The 15,889-nt window shown below is 38.4% G+C and overlaps 2 protein-coding genes across 3 annotated transcripts in view; both read right to left on the bottom strand.

The window, feature by feature from the left end:
* The window catches only part of LOC149736124 (uncharacterized), a 14,399-nt gene extending 13,029 nt beyond the window's left edge, over positions 1-1,370 (bottom strand). Inside the window, exon 1 of the mRNA XM_089879273.1 lies at positions 1,232-1,370. The gene's annotated coding sequence lies outside the window, so the exon portion shown is untranslated. The remainder of the gene's footprint in view (positions 1-1,231) is intronic.
* Positions 189-15,889, bottom strand: LOC149736123 (baculoviral IAP repeat-containing protein 7-like). Of its 2 annotated transcripts, XM_089879279.1 has the most exons (15): positions 15,691-15,889; positions 14,885-15,269; positions 14,741-14,815; positions 12,011-12,170; positions 10,027-10,267; positions 9,371-9,440; positions 8,239-8,360; positions 7,733-7,815; positions 5,539-5,724; positions 4,857-5,113; positions 4,053-4,152; positions 3,315-3,647; positions 2,686-2,924; positions 2,219-2,278; positions 1,232-1,370 (listed from the first exon to the last, which is right to left on the bottom strand). In XM_089879279.1, the coding sequence occupies exons 2-14, from the start codon at positions 14,937-14,939 to the stop codon at positions 2,253-2,255; spliced, it is 1,947 nt and encodes a 648-aa protein (XP_089735405.1). In that variant the 5' UTR covers positions 14,940-15,269; positions 15,691-15,889; the 3' UTR covers positions 1,232-1,370; positions 2,219-2,252. The 2 variants fall into 2 exon arrangements, with proteins under 2 accessions (XP_089735404.1, XP_089735405.1); XM_089879278.1 differs by lacking the exon at positions 2,219-2,278 and having other exon boundaries at positions 189-1,370.

The raw sequence follows: 15,889 nt of genomic DNA, 5'->3' as shown, positions 1-15,889 counted from the left end.
CCAGAGTTCGTATATTAACTCTGCTATTAACGATACATACACACAAAAAAACGGAACCTATCCATACTCTACACACCAGTACTACTACATTTACTCTCCCATATTATTTTTTTCCTATATTAAATTTAACTTTTTAAAAAGCTAGCTAATTGTACAACCATATGTTTATAGATCATGTAACAACTATATTGTTAAGTGCGCGTTTATAAAAACAAGTCAAACTACACAAGCACATTGATTAAAGTATGCAAACAATATATTCAAAGCAATGATATACTACTACAAAGTATGAAACTATTAATATTTGTATTAAGTAATGTAAGCAGATAGGAAAAACAATGGTAAAATCCATGGGTAATTGAAATATCGGGTATAAATGTGGGCATGTCGATAAAATTGCATATTATGGCATAGTTAAGCAGTTTCTTTTTTATCTTGTTAAAGTACAAATGATGACGGTTAGAACGTATTTTTTGTTGTTTTTTTTCCATAAAAGGTAAGCTACTTTACAGAAACGCAATAAAACAGAATGCGGCATCGATTATCGAGTGCCATAATAAAGATTGATAGATGTAATGTTGAAACGTCAGCACACAAATAAATGGTCATAATTGACGCGCAAACAAACTACTCACAAAAGCTAAAAAAATATCAATTTTAAATCGAAGCATGAAACAATTACAAAATGAGCTTGCCTTTATTGTTTGGATGTTTTTACAGTGTTCTTATAATTATTACCTTTATGATTGTATACAAGAGCTTAGCGATTTTATGTTATAAATAATACTGTAAACACTGTAGGATTCGAAAACTTTGCATAATAGGACATTAGTTGGAACTTTTATCGTTTAGTTGGTCTCTTGGGAGGTACAGCGCATATTTTACAAGTAAAAGATTGAAAGTTGTCACACAGGGTGAACTTAACAATACAGCACACTTGGCTGTTTAAACACGATGCCACAAAAACAATGTGTTTTGGGTAATATACTCTGACCTACATCCCAGACATTAACATGGGAACCTGACATACATTACTGTAGGACATTTACCTACCCATATAAAGGGAAAAGTTTGTTTACACCTTAAACATTGGACACACAAAGAACATATATATTTATACCAAAAAACATTTATATTTTTTCAAAAATCATTTATTTAAAATAGCATATATCAGGTTTAAGACAAATACACTTTCATAACAGATTGGATTTTTTCCCTGCATAAACCGCACCTTTTAGAAGAGGAGCTACAGCTGGAACAGAAGCAAAGATGGCCACAAGGCATCACCACGGTATCTGCGACATGGTTTCTACACGCTCTACATCTGCGTTCCATCTCTAATGATTCCAACTCCTCAAAGGCGTTGGTGTCTGTAATAAATATGAACAATTAAAATGGCGGGAAATTTGCACAACTTATTAGTGACAAATGGGTTGAGCAATTGTTGTTAAGCGTCTTGCCCAAGAACACATACATCTACAATAGTAGCAGCAAGCCAATAATCTGTTTTTTCTGTTTGGCTAACAATTTAGACAACCCACTAGTGACCACAATTGTTGTTAAGTGTCTTGCTCAAGGACACATATACCCTAGCTAGGACATATTTCTGTTCGTGCTGCTTTCCACTCTATATAGAAGCCGTACAGTGAGGCACACTAAGAGACTTCGGATGTACCTTACTTAAGTAACATTTTATATTACCTCACCTGCATTTTATCTTCAAACTAAACTTATCTATTCCGTTTATCAATGCCTATGTATAGTAGTAAAGCCCTATGGCATGCCAGGACCTGGACTGTAGGCCACAGTTGGTCCATTGCCATTGCAGCACTCGTGTAGTAAACTGTGCCTAGCATTCCTATATTATAAAATCTGTTTTTACCTATTGGCTTTAGATAAACTAAACCATGTTCTATCACAAAATATTCTATAAGGTTGAGGTTCTATGATGTCTAGGGCCATGAGGTTTATAGGTTTTACCTGTATTTGCATTTTTTACTAACTGTACTAAAACTACTCTCTTACTGTAATTATGCAACTGTACCTTTACAACTGTACCTTTACAGTTGTATTTCATTCACTGTACATTGTATCTTTACTGTGTTAATTGTATTTTTGATGACTGTATTGACTGTATTTTTGTACTGCAACTTAAAAGCACGAAACTTAACAAATGAAAAATTATTCACTTAGTAGATCACATATATGATATGATTACCATGATTCCATGATTTGATATGAAAGATTCCTTTTCATGAAATCATCAGGGATTGTAGAACTGGCCAGGATTTAACCATGAGTGAATTGATAACCATTTATTTAATTAACACCATTTGTTAGCAAGTGACAGTGAGAATTATATGAGTAATTAGGTTATATCAGTAAAAAGTGACAGTGACAGTAGTATCAGTAGAAAAGTTTATATCTTAACTTTATTATTGTGCAAAAAAGTTTTTTTTTAACCCAAAACAGGCAAATTCAGGAACAATATGTTTCTTAAGTTTTATTACCATTATTGAATAACTTAATAAAGGGCCAACTCTGGCATAAATCAAAGGTTTCATAACATGTCCTGCCAATTCAGCTACTGAATACAATTAAGTGGATTCTCAAAAACCAAACAAATATTTTTCAAAATGTTTGAAAAACACAAAATTTGTAAAAAATCAAACATTTGAAATTTACCAAATTTTTGTTGCTTCATCGGCTTTTGGTCAGAATCTTGTTCAGCTTTGTCGTTGTTTCGTTTTAAACTTGATTTTGTCTCCACCCCTTCTCCTTGTGAGATCACAATACCGCCTATTGCACCTATATCATCCTGCATGACATCACCATTGATGACATCATCATTTTCATCTAGTTGAAGAATTAGTTCTAACAAACCCTCAGTGGTTGGTGGGTTGCTACCATTGTTACTGATGTGTCTGGGAGAAACAAAACACTGATTTAAATGAAGCATTTTGGTTGGAATAAATGAACTTATTTATCCTCACATGGTGGGCAACGACAGTCGTTATAACGTGGATGTTGTATGCCGTTTACGAGTTACCATGTATGTAACTTCATTCGTTCTACAGTATGGCTAAGTAGGCCCAGGTTTGGTGCCAGTGTTCTTACCCACTATATATGACATATAACCAAACAACTAATTCAACATATGAAACCCAACCCAAGCATATATTGTCATCAAACCACCCATTATCCCACTGTCATACAACGTTATTTTAGGGTTGAATAAAAAATGTGAATTGTTCTGAACGGTAAGTCTGTTTAGCACAACAGGCAGGGCAGAACCTGCATTCAATATATCTTACTTTTCCACAGCTTTCCGAATCAGGTCATGTCCGAACCCCATGCTTGTGACGACCGATACGACTTCATTCTTCATCATCGCATCCACATCCTTTGCGCTCCTTGTCTCCGGGGACCTCTCTACTCCATCTGGTGGTGGTGGTGGGAGATAGTTAGCGAGGACTTCGCCGGCAGTGATTGTGGCCGTCTGTGATATCATAACCCCCCCATTTTTCTTGGGAGACGTCAAATATTCAGATCGAGCGTTTTGGATTTCAGGACGGTTAAGATTTGGGTTGTTCGTGTAAATCTCGTGCACGAAAGAAATCCCTTTGTTTCGAAGGACAAACTCACATCTGGGGAGGAATAAACTTTTATAATAGGATGTTAATGTTTTTGGTTTTCTCTATATAACAACAGATAAAGTTACAGCAGGTTCTTAATCTGCTACTGTTGCTAACATTGTATTTAAACTACTATTCTGGTAGACAAAACATGCAGTTTCTGCTTACAAACAAAATTTGTGCTTGCGAACAAAAACTGTCTTAATATGGTAATGAAAGTAACAAACTGTTTCTTACAAACCTAAAACACCATTTCAATGCTATTGCTAGCAGGCATAATGTTTTGGTAAAAAGCGTAAAATGTATTTCCGCAGCAGTTTGTCTTGGGAAAAATTATCATTTACAAACTAAAAACCTTTACATTAAAACAACATCTCTTTTAGTAAAAAAGGAGAAAAAACTTGAGACTCAACTTACCCCGGAAACCACTTTGCGTGTTCCACCCACGGTTCATCATTGGCGTCCCAGTTCTGTAAACCTCCGTTACAGTACCAGCATTTAGCACGATCACGGTCACCTGGATATTAATGGTCAACTTATAACAATATGAACCATGTATTTGGTGTGTGAAAGCGTGGGAGCATCTTGTATTGGTGTGTGAAAGTGTGGGAGCGTCTTCTTGTATTTGTGTGTGATCTTAAAGGTTTACAGGAGCCTCCCATGTTCCCCGTTTCATTTCCATTTCCCCATTTTATTTCCATTTTTTCTGTTTCATTTCCATTTTCCCATTTTATTTCCATTTTTTCTGTTTCATTTCTATTTCCCCATTTTATTTCCATTTTTCCTGTTTCATTTCTCTTGTATTTGTGTGTGATCGTAAAGGTTTACTGGAGCGTCCCGTTTCCACCCGTTTTATTTCTATTTCATCCCGTTTCATTGCTATTCTATATGATTGATGCTCTATAGCGTGGCACGCTCTGTGTATTGTCTGCTATACCGTGAGACATCATAAGGGTTTGCTGTTAAGCGTCTTGTCCAAGGACACATACTCTTACAATAGTAACAGCATTGAGCCCCGAAAAACATTATCGAAGTATGTTTCCTTTGCATACACCGACAGCAGCACTTACGACTTGGTGCCACCATTGTAAGGGTATGAGTCCTTGGACAGGATACTTAACAGCAAACCCTTATGATGTCTGGACGTATAGCAGACAATACACAGAGCGTGCCACACTATAGAGCATCACTCATATAGAATAGAAATGAACCTTGACGAACCTAAGAAATAGAATCCGGCTTTTGCGATGTGGGTCGCCGAAGCTTTGACTTTCCTGGCCGGCCATCGGCGGTCAAAGGTCGCGACCCTTGCATCTAGCGACCTCATGTGGGGGTTCATGGGAGCTCCTAGCGTAAACATCTTCACAAGGTCCTCCTGCTCCTTTGGAGACGGGTCCGGAGGTTCAGGGATGTCATCCACATCAATTGGATGATCAAGCGGAAGCGGAACATTCTTGCTTTCGCTGTTTGACCCCATCCTGGTGGAAATGAAAACTTTTAATGGAAACGTACACGAGTACACAATGTAGAAATTATTTTTATTTTTAGCTTTTCAGGGTTGCTCTTTTTTTTCGGAACTTTTTTTTATAATTTTTTACTTTTTCACAAATTGTTTACAAAGTCAATTTTAGCCGTATTTGCAATCAGTCTGGCCCCTCGTGGGTGGAAATTGAGTGACTTGTCCATGGTTGCCACTCCCATGCCCACAGTCTAGCTGCTAAAGCTATCGCAGTGTGTTGATAAGTAGGCATGACTTTTGGTTGGTTTGATCATTTAAATCCTTGTGGGTGGGAACATGAGTGATCCATGATTGCCACTCCCATGCATGATTGCCACTTCCATACCCACAGTGTGGATAGGCATACTCTACACACCAACGCAGCATACACACCCGACCACTTACTTGCAGTGAGGAAAATGTCTGAAATGTTCAACATTCACATCGTCCGATGCTCGCCAGTTCCTCAACACACCACTGCACGAGAAACATTGGGTTCGATCCAGGTTTCCAAGGTAAAAGAAACCAGAACGAGCGAGCTCTTTCACGAACTCATCATTGAAGGCAGCGCTCCAGGTCTTGAAAGTTTCCCTGAGTGATAAATAATGATAAGTAAGCATAAGATGTACCTGGATAGGATTAGGTTTTTAGTACTGTTTAGATTTTAGGTTTAGATACCTAATACATAAAACTCAGTGGAGTCAGTGCCTCATTTTTGGGAGCAGAGTCCTCAGCATCCCAGGGACTCTTTGTTGGGAGCAGAGTCCGTAGCATCCCAGGGACTCTTTGTTGGGAGCAGAGTCCGTAGCATCCCAGGGACTCTTTGTTGGGAGCAGAGTCCGCAGCATCCCAGGGACTCTTTGTTGGGAGCAGAGTCCGCAGCATCCCAGGGACTCTTTGTTGGGAGCAGAGTCCGTAGCATCCCAGGGACTCTTTGTTGAAAGCAGAGTCCATAGCATCCCCAGGACTCTTTGTTGGGAGCAGAGTCCGCAGCATCCCAGAGACTCTTTGTTGGGAGCAGAGTCCGCAGCATCCCAGGGACTCTTTGTTGGGAGCAGAGTCCGCAGCATCCCAGGGACTCTTCGTTGGGAGCAGAGTCCGTAGCATCCCAGGGACTCTTTGTTGGGAGCAGAGTCCTCAGCATCCCAGGGACTCTTTGTTGGGAGCAGAGTCCGTAGCATCCCAGGGACTCTTTGTTGGGAGCAGAGTCCGCAGCATCCCAGGGACTCTTTGTTGGGAGCAGAGTCCGCAGCATCCCAGGGACTCTTTGTTGGGAGCAGAGTCCATAGCATCCCAGGGACTCTTTGTTGGGAGCAGAGTCCGCAGCATCCCAGGGACTCTTTGTTGGGAGCAGAGTCCGTAGCATCCCAGGGACTCTTTGTTGGGAGCAGAGTCCATAGCATCCCAGGGACTCTTTCTTGGAAGCAGAGTCCGTAGCATCCAAGGGACTGTTTGTTGGGAGCAGAGTCCGTAGCATCCCAGGCCTCTTTGTTGGGAGCAGAGTCCGTAGCATCCCAGGGACTCTTTGTTGGGAGCAGAGTCCGCAGCATCCCAGGGACTCTTTGTTGGGAGCAGAGTCCGCAGCATCCTAGGGACTCTTTGTTGGGAGCAGAGTCAGCAGCATCCCAGGGACTCTTCGTTGGGAGCAGGGTCCTCAGCATCCCAGGGACTCTTTGTTGGGAGCAGAGTCCATAGCATCCCAGGACTCTTTGTTGGAAGCAGAGTCCGCAGCATCCCAGGGACTCTTTGTTGGGAGAGGAGTCCGCAGCATCCCAGGGACTCTTCGTTGGGAGCAGAGTCCTCAGCATCCCAGGGACTCTTTGTTGGGAGCAGAGTCCATAGCATCCCAGGGACTCTTCGTTGGGAGAGGAGTCCACAGCATCCCAGGGACTCTTTGTTGGGAGCAGAGTCCATAGCATCCCAGGGACTCTTCGTTGGGAGCAGAGTCCGCAGCATCCAGCACGAAATTTAACCATATTTTCCAAAGTATTTTTTATTTTTCCTGTTTTAATTGCAAATACACTGAATTATCAGTTTACCTTTAGTCTAAAATTATTAATAACAAATATTCAATACTCAAATTTGCAATTTCTTCTTTTAATCAGTTTATGATTTCCGCAATTCGACCACAAGAGGCACTGCTGAGCTTCACCCATTTAATTTCGTCGTGCCGGAATGTGAAATATTTTCTTGAAAAACCTTCTTTGTTGCTTCACAATGCTTTATTATCTTTGCCACAATCTAACAAAGCCATTGTGTGTTGTTGACCTTTACTGCTGTATCCGGTGATCCAGGTGTTATTTAAACACTGGTGCAAATCTTGCGGTCTCAATAAAAGGTTCCTAGACTTTGTGGAACCACTGGGTTAAACTTCGTTCAACTATTACACAAACACCCAGAGTGTTGAGGTAGTTTATGTAATAGATGCATTCCACATATAAATGTAGTTTGCTTTATCCAGGCGTAGTCGGAAAACGACAGGGTATAACACCTGGTGCCAGCTTACGAGTTACCATGTATGTTACTTTGTGGGCGATGTAGGTGGGTTTATACACACTAAATAGCAGAGATACATGTTAACAACCTTAACAACAACTACCTTCTATTTTCTTCTTTAAAAAGTTCAATTGACATCAAATATTTCTTGTGCTCGATGTCTACAATGCTAGCGAACTGAAATCCCTGGAAATATGAATTTGTTTTTAAACAATAAATAAATTTGTTATAATATTACTTGTAGTAAGAACAAAGAAATAGCTACTGTTAAATTAAAATATGTAGATTGCTAAACCGATTAATTCAATTTTAAAATCTTCTTATTCAATAAACGCTATTTCTATAATTGAGTGTCTATAAACTGCCTCAGTGGGGTCTAGATGGTAGCACCCTGGGTGTTGGGGTAATAGACCTACATCCCAGGTCTCAGGTGTGTCTCACTGAAGACCTCACCCTCATAGAATGGAATCTCTATTATTGAGTGTCTATAAACTGCCTTAGTGGTGTCTATACACTAAATTCTAAAACCAAGGTAAGTTGAAATAGACCAGGTATATACACCACATAAGAACAAACAGAATTAACAGAACTTTAGTTTTAATCAATTACCGGGTTCTTATTGGAGAAAGGTGGAACATATTTGGCAGTTTGTGGAAGTGGGGGTTTAGGTGTAGCTTTGTTAATATGAGTGTTGCTTAGCATTTGTGCAACATGATCAGGTGTGGCTGCATCTGTAATGTAAAGGCCTTGAAATTATTGTTAGTTAATTTTATTGGAAACAAAATCTTACGCAAACAAAATAAAATTGATTTTTTTATCGCTTTCGTTTCGTTTTGTTAAGGTGGGAATAAAAATTTTATTATTTTACAATCTATGGAAATTGAACATATAAAGACAAAGTTTTAGGTAAACAAAAAGAAATTGTATTTTTTATCACTTTCGTTTTTACGCTGGAAATAAAATTCTTTTTTTTACAATTTATTAAAACAGTATAAAAATCACTAAAGTTGCAATATGTTGCAACCTACATAATACATTTATTGTCACATGAGCAAATACTATGTTTTAATACTTAGAAACTAACGGAAAAAGGGAACAAACCCAGTGTGGCAGGGTGGGCAGGCCACTTATAAACTTTCTGCACTACATTAATCAGTAAACAATTAGGCCAGAGTTGGCCATTACCCCAACACCCAGGAATTTAGGCCAGAGTTGGCCCATTACCCCAACACCCAGGAATTTAGGCCAGAGTTGGCCATTACCCCAACACCTAGGGATTTAGACCATAGTTGGCCATTACCCCAACACCTAGGGATTTAGGCCAGAGTTGGCCATTACCCCAACACCTAGGGATTTAGACCATAGTTGGCCATTACCCCAACACCTAGGGATTTAGACCATAGTTGGCCATTACCCCAACACCTAGGGATTTAGACCATAGTTGGCCATTACCCCAACACCTAGGGATTTAGACCATAGTTGGCCATTACCCCAACACCTAGGGATTTAGACCATAGTTGGCCATTACCCCAACACCTAGGGATTTAGACCATAGTTGGCCATTACCCCAACACCTAGGGATTTAGACCATAGTTGGCCATTACCCCAACACCTAGGGATTTAGACCATAGTTGGCCATTACCCCAACACCTAGGGATTTAGACCATAGTTGGCCATTACCCCAACACCTAGGGATTTAGACCATAGTTGGCCTATTATCCTTTTATAAACAAAATTGTACCTGCTGCCTGTGGTTGATGCATTGCTCTATCGGAGCCTACGTTAACCAATTGTCTTGGTGGAGCTGCAGCCTGAGATAAAAACAGTAGTTTCAATATTGGTTAATTATACATTTTATTTCTATTCAATATATGTTGAGAAATGTTGGGTGAGCAACCTAGAGTTTAAGCCAGAGTTGTTTCTATACCCCAACATTGTATACGCACATTCTATTCTATATGTGTTAGGTCCTACAGTGAGGGCCGCCATGGAACCTGGGATTTAGGCCAGAGTTGGTCCATTACCCCAACAATACGCACATTCTATTCTATATGGGTGAGGTCCACAGTGAGGCATGCCAAGGGACCTGAGATTTAGGCCAGAGTTGACCCATCACCCAACACCCAGGGTGCTGCCCCATGTACCTCACCAGATGTTGAAGCCTGTCGCTTCCCTAGTAGACGACATGGGCTTTAATGGTAATGGATGGGAGATCTTCATGTTAATTACATTTCACACTTTAATTAAAAACTTGAAAAGGCCAAAAATATCAGAGAAAAAAATGACAATATAGAAAAGAAAATTATAAAAAAAGATGACATCACAAAAAGATGGCATCATAAAAAAATGACATCATAATAGATGTGTCACAATGTACAATTATCCCATAATAACAACCTGATTCAACTCGCCGCAGCCATTAGCTGAATGGGACGCTACCATATTCTGTATTGAGCCTTCTTGTGGCATCTGTGATGGGCTCCCACTCCGGGTGAACTTTACTTTTTCATCGCCGTTAATCGACTTTAACCGAATATTTCTATCGTCTGTACCGAGGGCGAGCTCACAGGTGTCGAAATGCCATCGATCAGACGTTGGGTCATCTCCTACCATCCAGTTCTCCACACTTAAGCCGCAACTAGAGGGTGAATACAGCGACGAATGAATATAACTTGTTTATCCTAGCGTGGCGGGGCAACGGCATCGTTATAACACGGGTGTTCTGTTTCATACACCTTATGCCACTTACAAGTTACCACGTATGTAACTTATTTATCCTCGCATAGCGGGGCAACGACAGTAACTGTCAGACAGTCATTTTTTTTATTTTTTACTTTTTTTTTCTTTCTTCTTTTTCTTGTTTATTTTTGTATTTAGTTTGTTTTCTATTTTTTTGTATTATATTTCCAGAAACCATTTCTGCTTTTTACTTTAAACTATTAACTTTATATCTTTTGAAACACAAGGCGTATCGTCTGTTTTTGTGACCAAATTTGGGCGTTCCCGTTTTGTCTGTTTCCCCTCAGGAAATTATGTCATGATTTTTATTTATTATTTCCCGCTTTACGATTTCACCACCGCATAACTTCCTATACAGGAACTAATAACAAATGACACTCATAGGCACCAAACCTGGGGTGGCAAGGTAGGCAGGCCTAACCTGGTATTTTCTGCACTGCGTTGGTTACACAATAATATTTCGTTGTAAAATTGAGTCATCCGCAGCGCAATGTTTGTAACATTGTAATATTGACGTTGTATATTGTTACAACATCAAACATGCCGCACTTATAGATGCTAACTATGGAGAAAACAAAACTTTTATGAGCGCTCATATTAAGATATCCGATTTCTGTAATATGAGATTTTGTTCTTTGTATTGTCACAGGCAGAATTTGTTAAACATAAAGCACAGACAATGGAGAATAAGGAATCTTTTACTTGTGGGGAAATTGCACCATACAGAAGTTTGTTTTGTTCCGCAAAACAACTTTACACCCCCCCCCTGAGGTTAAAACTTAACTAGACCCTCTTCAAGTTTTACTTCCTCATTCCTTAGTGTTGTGTAAGAAGGAGAAAATAAATATTCGAAGCAATATTTCATACAAACCTTTTGATGTTTAACAACAGGGTGGGTCTTGGTTAATACTTTTGCCTTTTTCTTTTATCATAAAAAATTCCTAGAAAGATTTTTTATTTTCCCCTAAAAGATTAATGTCAGATATTTTGTTGCTTTTCTCATGTAAGATTAATGGAACCCGTCATTTATTGGTTCTTTGTGAACTGTTCAGAACAAACATTTCAACATTGACATGCTTGACTTGTGACGTATATGAATTTAAACATAGCGCGTCCAATGGCGTAACGTACTATTTAGTTTAAGAATAATATTTAAAAAACTATTCTCTTTAACCATTTTATTTTAAAATATTACCTCGAACATATATATTTGTACAAAGAGTTACGTGTGTTGTTAAATAGTCACACAAGATTTATAACAAATTGAGTCATCAAGGCAACTTTTGTCCTGAGGGTTAAGTCAACAAAGACACTTGTTATGTTTAGCTGATAAAATATCAATGTTGAAATATATAAATAAAGGAGGAAGTTGTTTTTGAACTTAAGTAGGAACTAAAGAATTCTAGTATGGACCTCGAAATTTACGGTGGCATATGGCAAATTTGCTTATTAAAGAAGTCACCAGGAAAAAGTTTGGGAAGTCTTGGTAGTATATGATGGTACGAATATCAATTTACAATATCCCATCCAATTTTCTGATTTACCACAAAGATTAAAATTTGATGCTATATTAATAACCATTGAAGATTTAAATGGGTCACGAGTCAAAAAATTGCGACATCGTTTAAATACAATATCCCACCTGAAGCACTTGACCCGATCCTTGTAACCAGTGTAATAAAAACCATGTCTTGATAGTAGCATGATATCAATGGGACAGGTGAGAGGAAACAGTTTGTAGGTTGTGATTCTATAGACCTCACGTTCCGTATCACCAGGTAAAATGTAATGACTCCGCTGGCCTGGAGAAAAATAGAAAAAAAGGATATCTCTTGTCTGCTGTGGACTTAAGGAAAAAAGGAATCTTTTTTGCTGCAGACTTGTTTACCAGCTCTGCATTCCAGCTCTGCATTCCAGCTTTGCATTATATGGTTCAGAGATTATGCAAGTTGGCATTCACTGGATTCTTTTGCAGTGTTGCAATTGCAGTTTATAGGGCAAGGTTAAAAACAGTGTTGCAATGGCATTTCACAAACACAAATGTAAATTGAATTGAATTGTAATTAGGTTCATATTAACGAGCAGAAACAAATATTTGAAAATGTGAATAATGTCTTTGCAAAGAAAGCATTCCACACCGCAATTTTAATCATTAAAGCTATTAATATTTAACTTGTAAGCTATGTGAGCCATATTGTGTGAAACGCAACCGTGAAATATTAATTAACAAACACTTTGAACTTTGTAGCCTATATAAGCCAGATTATGACATGACATGTTTTGCAACTCAAGCAGTTGCAACATCACACCATACAAGTAAACAACTTAATGCTGATAAATGATTATGTTGAGTAAGCATGTTGCAATACCAACAATATCGCAACAACTTTCAAATCAACTTGACCTGAACCAGTTTGGAATATATGACTAAACATATATTCAACCTGAATAAAGCATACAGGCTACACCTACCATCAAAATCACTCAACCATAGACACAAAAGGAAAGGAAATTGTAAAATACTGTGACGGTCACGTTTCTCTTATATATTAAAGGCATGGCACAAAATTGAAAGGTTCCAAATAGCACTGTTGTCTAATATATGTGGGTGAGGTCCTATTAGGAGGCATGCCATGGGACCTGGGAAATAGGAGTTGGTTCATTACCCCAACATTGTATAAGCACAATCTATTCTATATGGGTGAGGTCCTACAGTGAGGCACGACATGGGACCTGGGATTTAGACCAGAGTTGGCCCATTACCCCAACATTGTATATGCACAATATTCAACATGGGTGAGGTCTTACGGTTTGGCACGTCATGGAATTAGGGCCACAGTTGTCCTACTACCATGAAAGAACACCATAGGTACAGCTATGTAATTCCGCCAAATAAGTTTCTTAATCAATAAAAGTTCAAATTCAAACTACAATAGGCACCTCACAACAGAACTCAACCGTTTAGCAAAAGGTATTAATTAATAATTATCACAATTATATTCGTACAAAATAATAATTCAATTTTCCAATTCATGCTTCACCGTTATTGAATAAGAAACTGTATTTTTTAAATGTTCCATGGTTTCAATTGTAGGCTACTAAAATTAATCCACAATTCTTTTGTTTTAAACAAAAGGCCTCTTACACCATAAATGAACAACAGTATTGGGTTATATAGCCACAACTCACAACAATGCAATAACTTGGGTTTTACATTTACTTCAAACAAGCACAAAAGGGGGTTCAGGTCACATTTATACAAATAATTAACGTTTCTTCCCAAAACAAATGTTCTGTTTACTGTTACAGGTCAATGAATGCTTATGGCAATTACAGTTTACATGATCCATGGTTTTAAATTACTTTGAACGAAAAAGAGCGGAAATAAATTAAAAAAGGATCTTATTGACTACCATTCCCCTGGCGAGTATCAGGGAAACCACCAGAAAAAAACATAAAACCACTTTACAGTTGGTGAAGGCGCCAATTCAAACCTTTGTTCTCAAACAATAAGTATTGTTTGTATAGCAATAGCAAATGAAAACTCTGAACTCCTAGCAACTAATGGTATCTTAGCAACATAAAGAACATATTTAAAAGCCTTTTCTTTTAACTAACAAACTAAGAATTTAACTCAACAGAAATACCCATTTAATAACTCAACAGAAATACCCATTTAATACACACATATGGTATAACTGGACAGTGAGCATGAGGTGTATGGATACATCATGTGTGTCTGGTGTATAAGAAGTCACCCATGTTATAACTCGACAGTGAGCATGAGGTGTATGAATACATCATGTGTGTCTGGTGTATAAGAAGACACTCATGTTATAACTCGACAGTGAGTATGAGGTGTATGAATACACCATGTGTGTCTGGTGTATAAGAAGACACCCATGTTATAACTCGACAGTGAGCATGAGGTGTATGAATACATCATGTGTGTCTGGTGTATAAGAAGACACTCATGTTATAACTCGCCAAGCATGGGGTATATGAATACACCATGTGTGTCTGGTGTATGAGAAGACACCCATGTTATAACTCGACAGTGAGTATGAGGTGTATGAATACACTATGTGTGTCTGGTGTATAAGAAGACACCCATGTTATAACTCAACAGTGAGCATGAGGTATATGAATACACTATGTGTGTCTGGTGTATAAGAAGACACCCATGTTATAACTCGACAGTGAGCACGAGGTGTATAAATACACCATGTGTGTCTGGTGTATGAGAAGTCACCCATGTTATAACTCGACAGTGAGCATGAGGTGTATCGATACAACATGTGTGTCTGGCGTATTAGAAGACACCCATGTTATAAATAACCATCTAGCTTACAGTAGATACACCTTATATTACCTGGCGGATCTTTTGGTCGATCAAAGATTCTCCCATCCACTTCAATATCATGGTGCAAACCAGGTGAGCTGTGCACTAAAAATTACAAATGTTAGAAATACAACAGAAACCCCCAAGTTAAATGTAAATGGTTCATTATCTCACCTGAGGTTTGCACTCTTGCCGAATTAAGGCTTTTTCCAACAGTATACATAGACATAATAGTGCAGAATAAAAAAAAATGTGTAAAAAAAAAGAAAATAAACAGGGCACAGTGAAATGTTTTTAGACTCGCGATTTTCGTAATTGTTTTCTTTTTTCTTTTATGATAAAATACCAGATCTTTTGTTTTAGTTCAATGTACAAAGTTATTGCATTAGTTGTTCTCCCACACAGTTCCATAGTTTATTTTCCACCTCAAGGCAATTGAGACCAACATAAATTGAAACATCTTCGAGAACTGCCATCTTGAATAAATAACTTGATACAAATTCGTAGAGATTCTTTTTTCTTTTTTTTCTGAGATGTCCAAAAGATTGATAACATTCACCTAAAAAGACATTAATTAATGCGTCAGTAGGCAAAAACAAGTTATATATTATTAGATTACTAAGCCACATATTTTCAGATGAAATAACACACGTTGATGTTAAAAGCATTTCCCCTGTACAGTTAGATCTGGCTGGTACACACTGTGTTAACTACCTTATGCACAATAAACAAAACGTGTAGTCCCATGTATTTGCTATACGCCTGCATCATAGTACACTGTACGCATATACCTACTACCTACACACCAGTGCACATAACATGACTATGCAGGAACTACCATAGTTAGACCATAAGTAGCATACATACGTGGGACCTGGCACATTATAAATAGAATGAGAACGCACGTCTAATAACCGGGAAATTTAGGACACAAATTGTATTCCTTCCCAACGGCTGACGAACATAGTAAACTCACTTACCCCTTTGAACGCACGGTGATGTTACAACTTTCCAATCAAGTAAATACCAATATCGGCACAAAAACTTTAAAACACCAGTTCTGAATGTTTTTTTACTGTTTCTGTAGCAGGAATACAGCAGCACACACTGATGCTGGCTGTTTTTACGACTGTTTGCTTTAAAACGAATTGCCAGCTAGTACAGCGAAACGAGTCGTAT

The sequence above is a fragment of the Ciona robusta genome, chromosome 5 (assembly GCF_009617815.1).
Source record: "Ciona robusta chromosome 5, ASM961781v2".
Lineage (NCBI taxonomy): Eukaryota > Metazoa > Chordata > Ascidiacea > Phlebobranchia > Cionidae > Ciona > Ciona robusta.
This window is presented reverse-complemented; position numbering and strand designations above follow the sequence as displayed.

Bases quoted from the DNA above. Each gene is read 5' to 3' on its own strand.
- LOC149736123 (XM_089879278.1), bottom strand. From the start codon at position 14,939: ATGTCTATGTATACTGTTGGAAAAAGCCTTAATTCGGCAAGAGTGCAA. The intron at 5,725-7,732 runs GTAGTTGTTGTT...TTTATCACTCAG, and splicing joins TTTAAAGAAGAAAATAGAAG to GGAAACTTTCAAGACCTGGA. The intron at 4,153-4,856 runs GTTCGTCAAGGT...ATTAATATCCAG, and splicing joins AGCCGGATTCTATTTCTTAG to GTGACCGTGATCGTGCTAAA.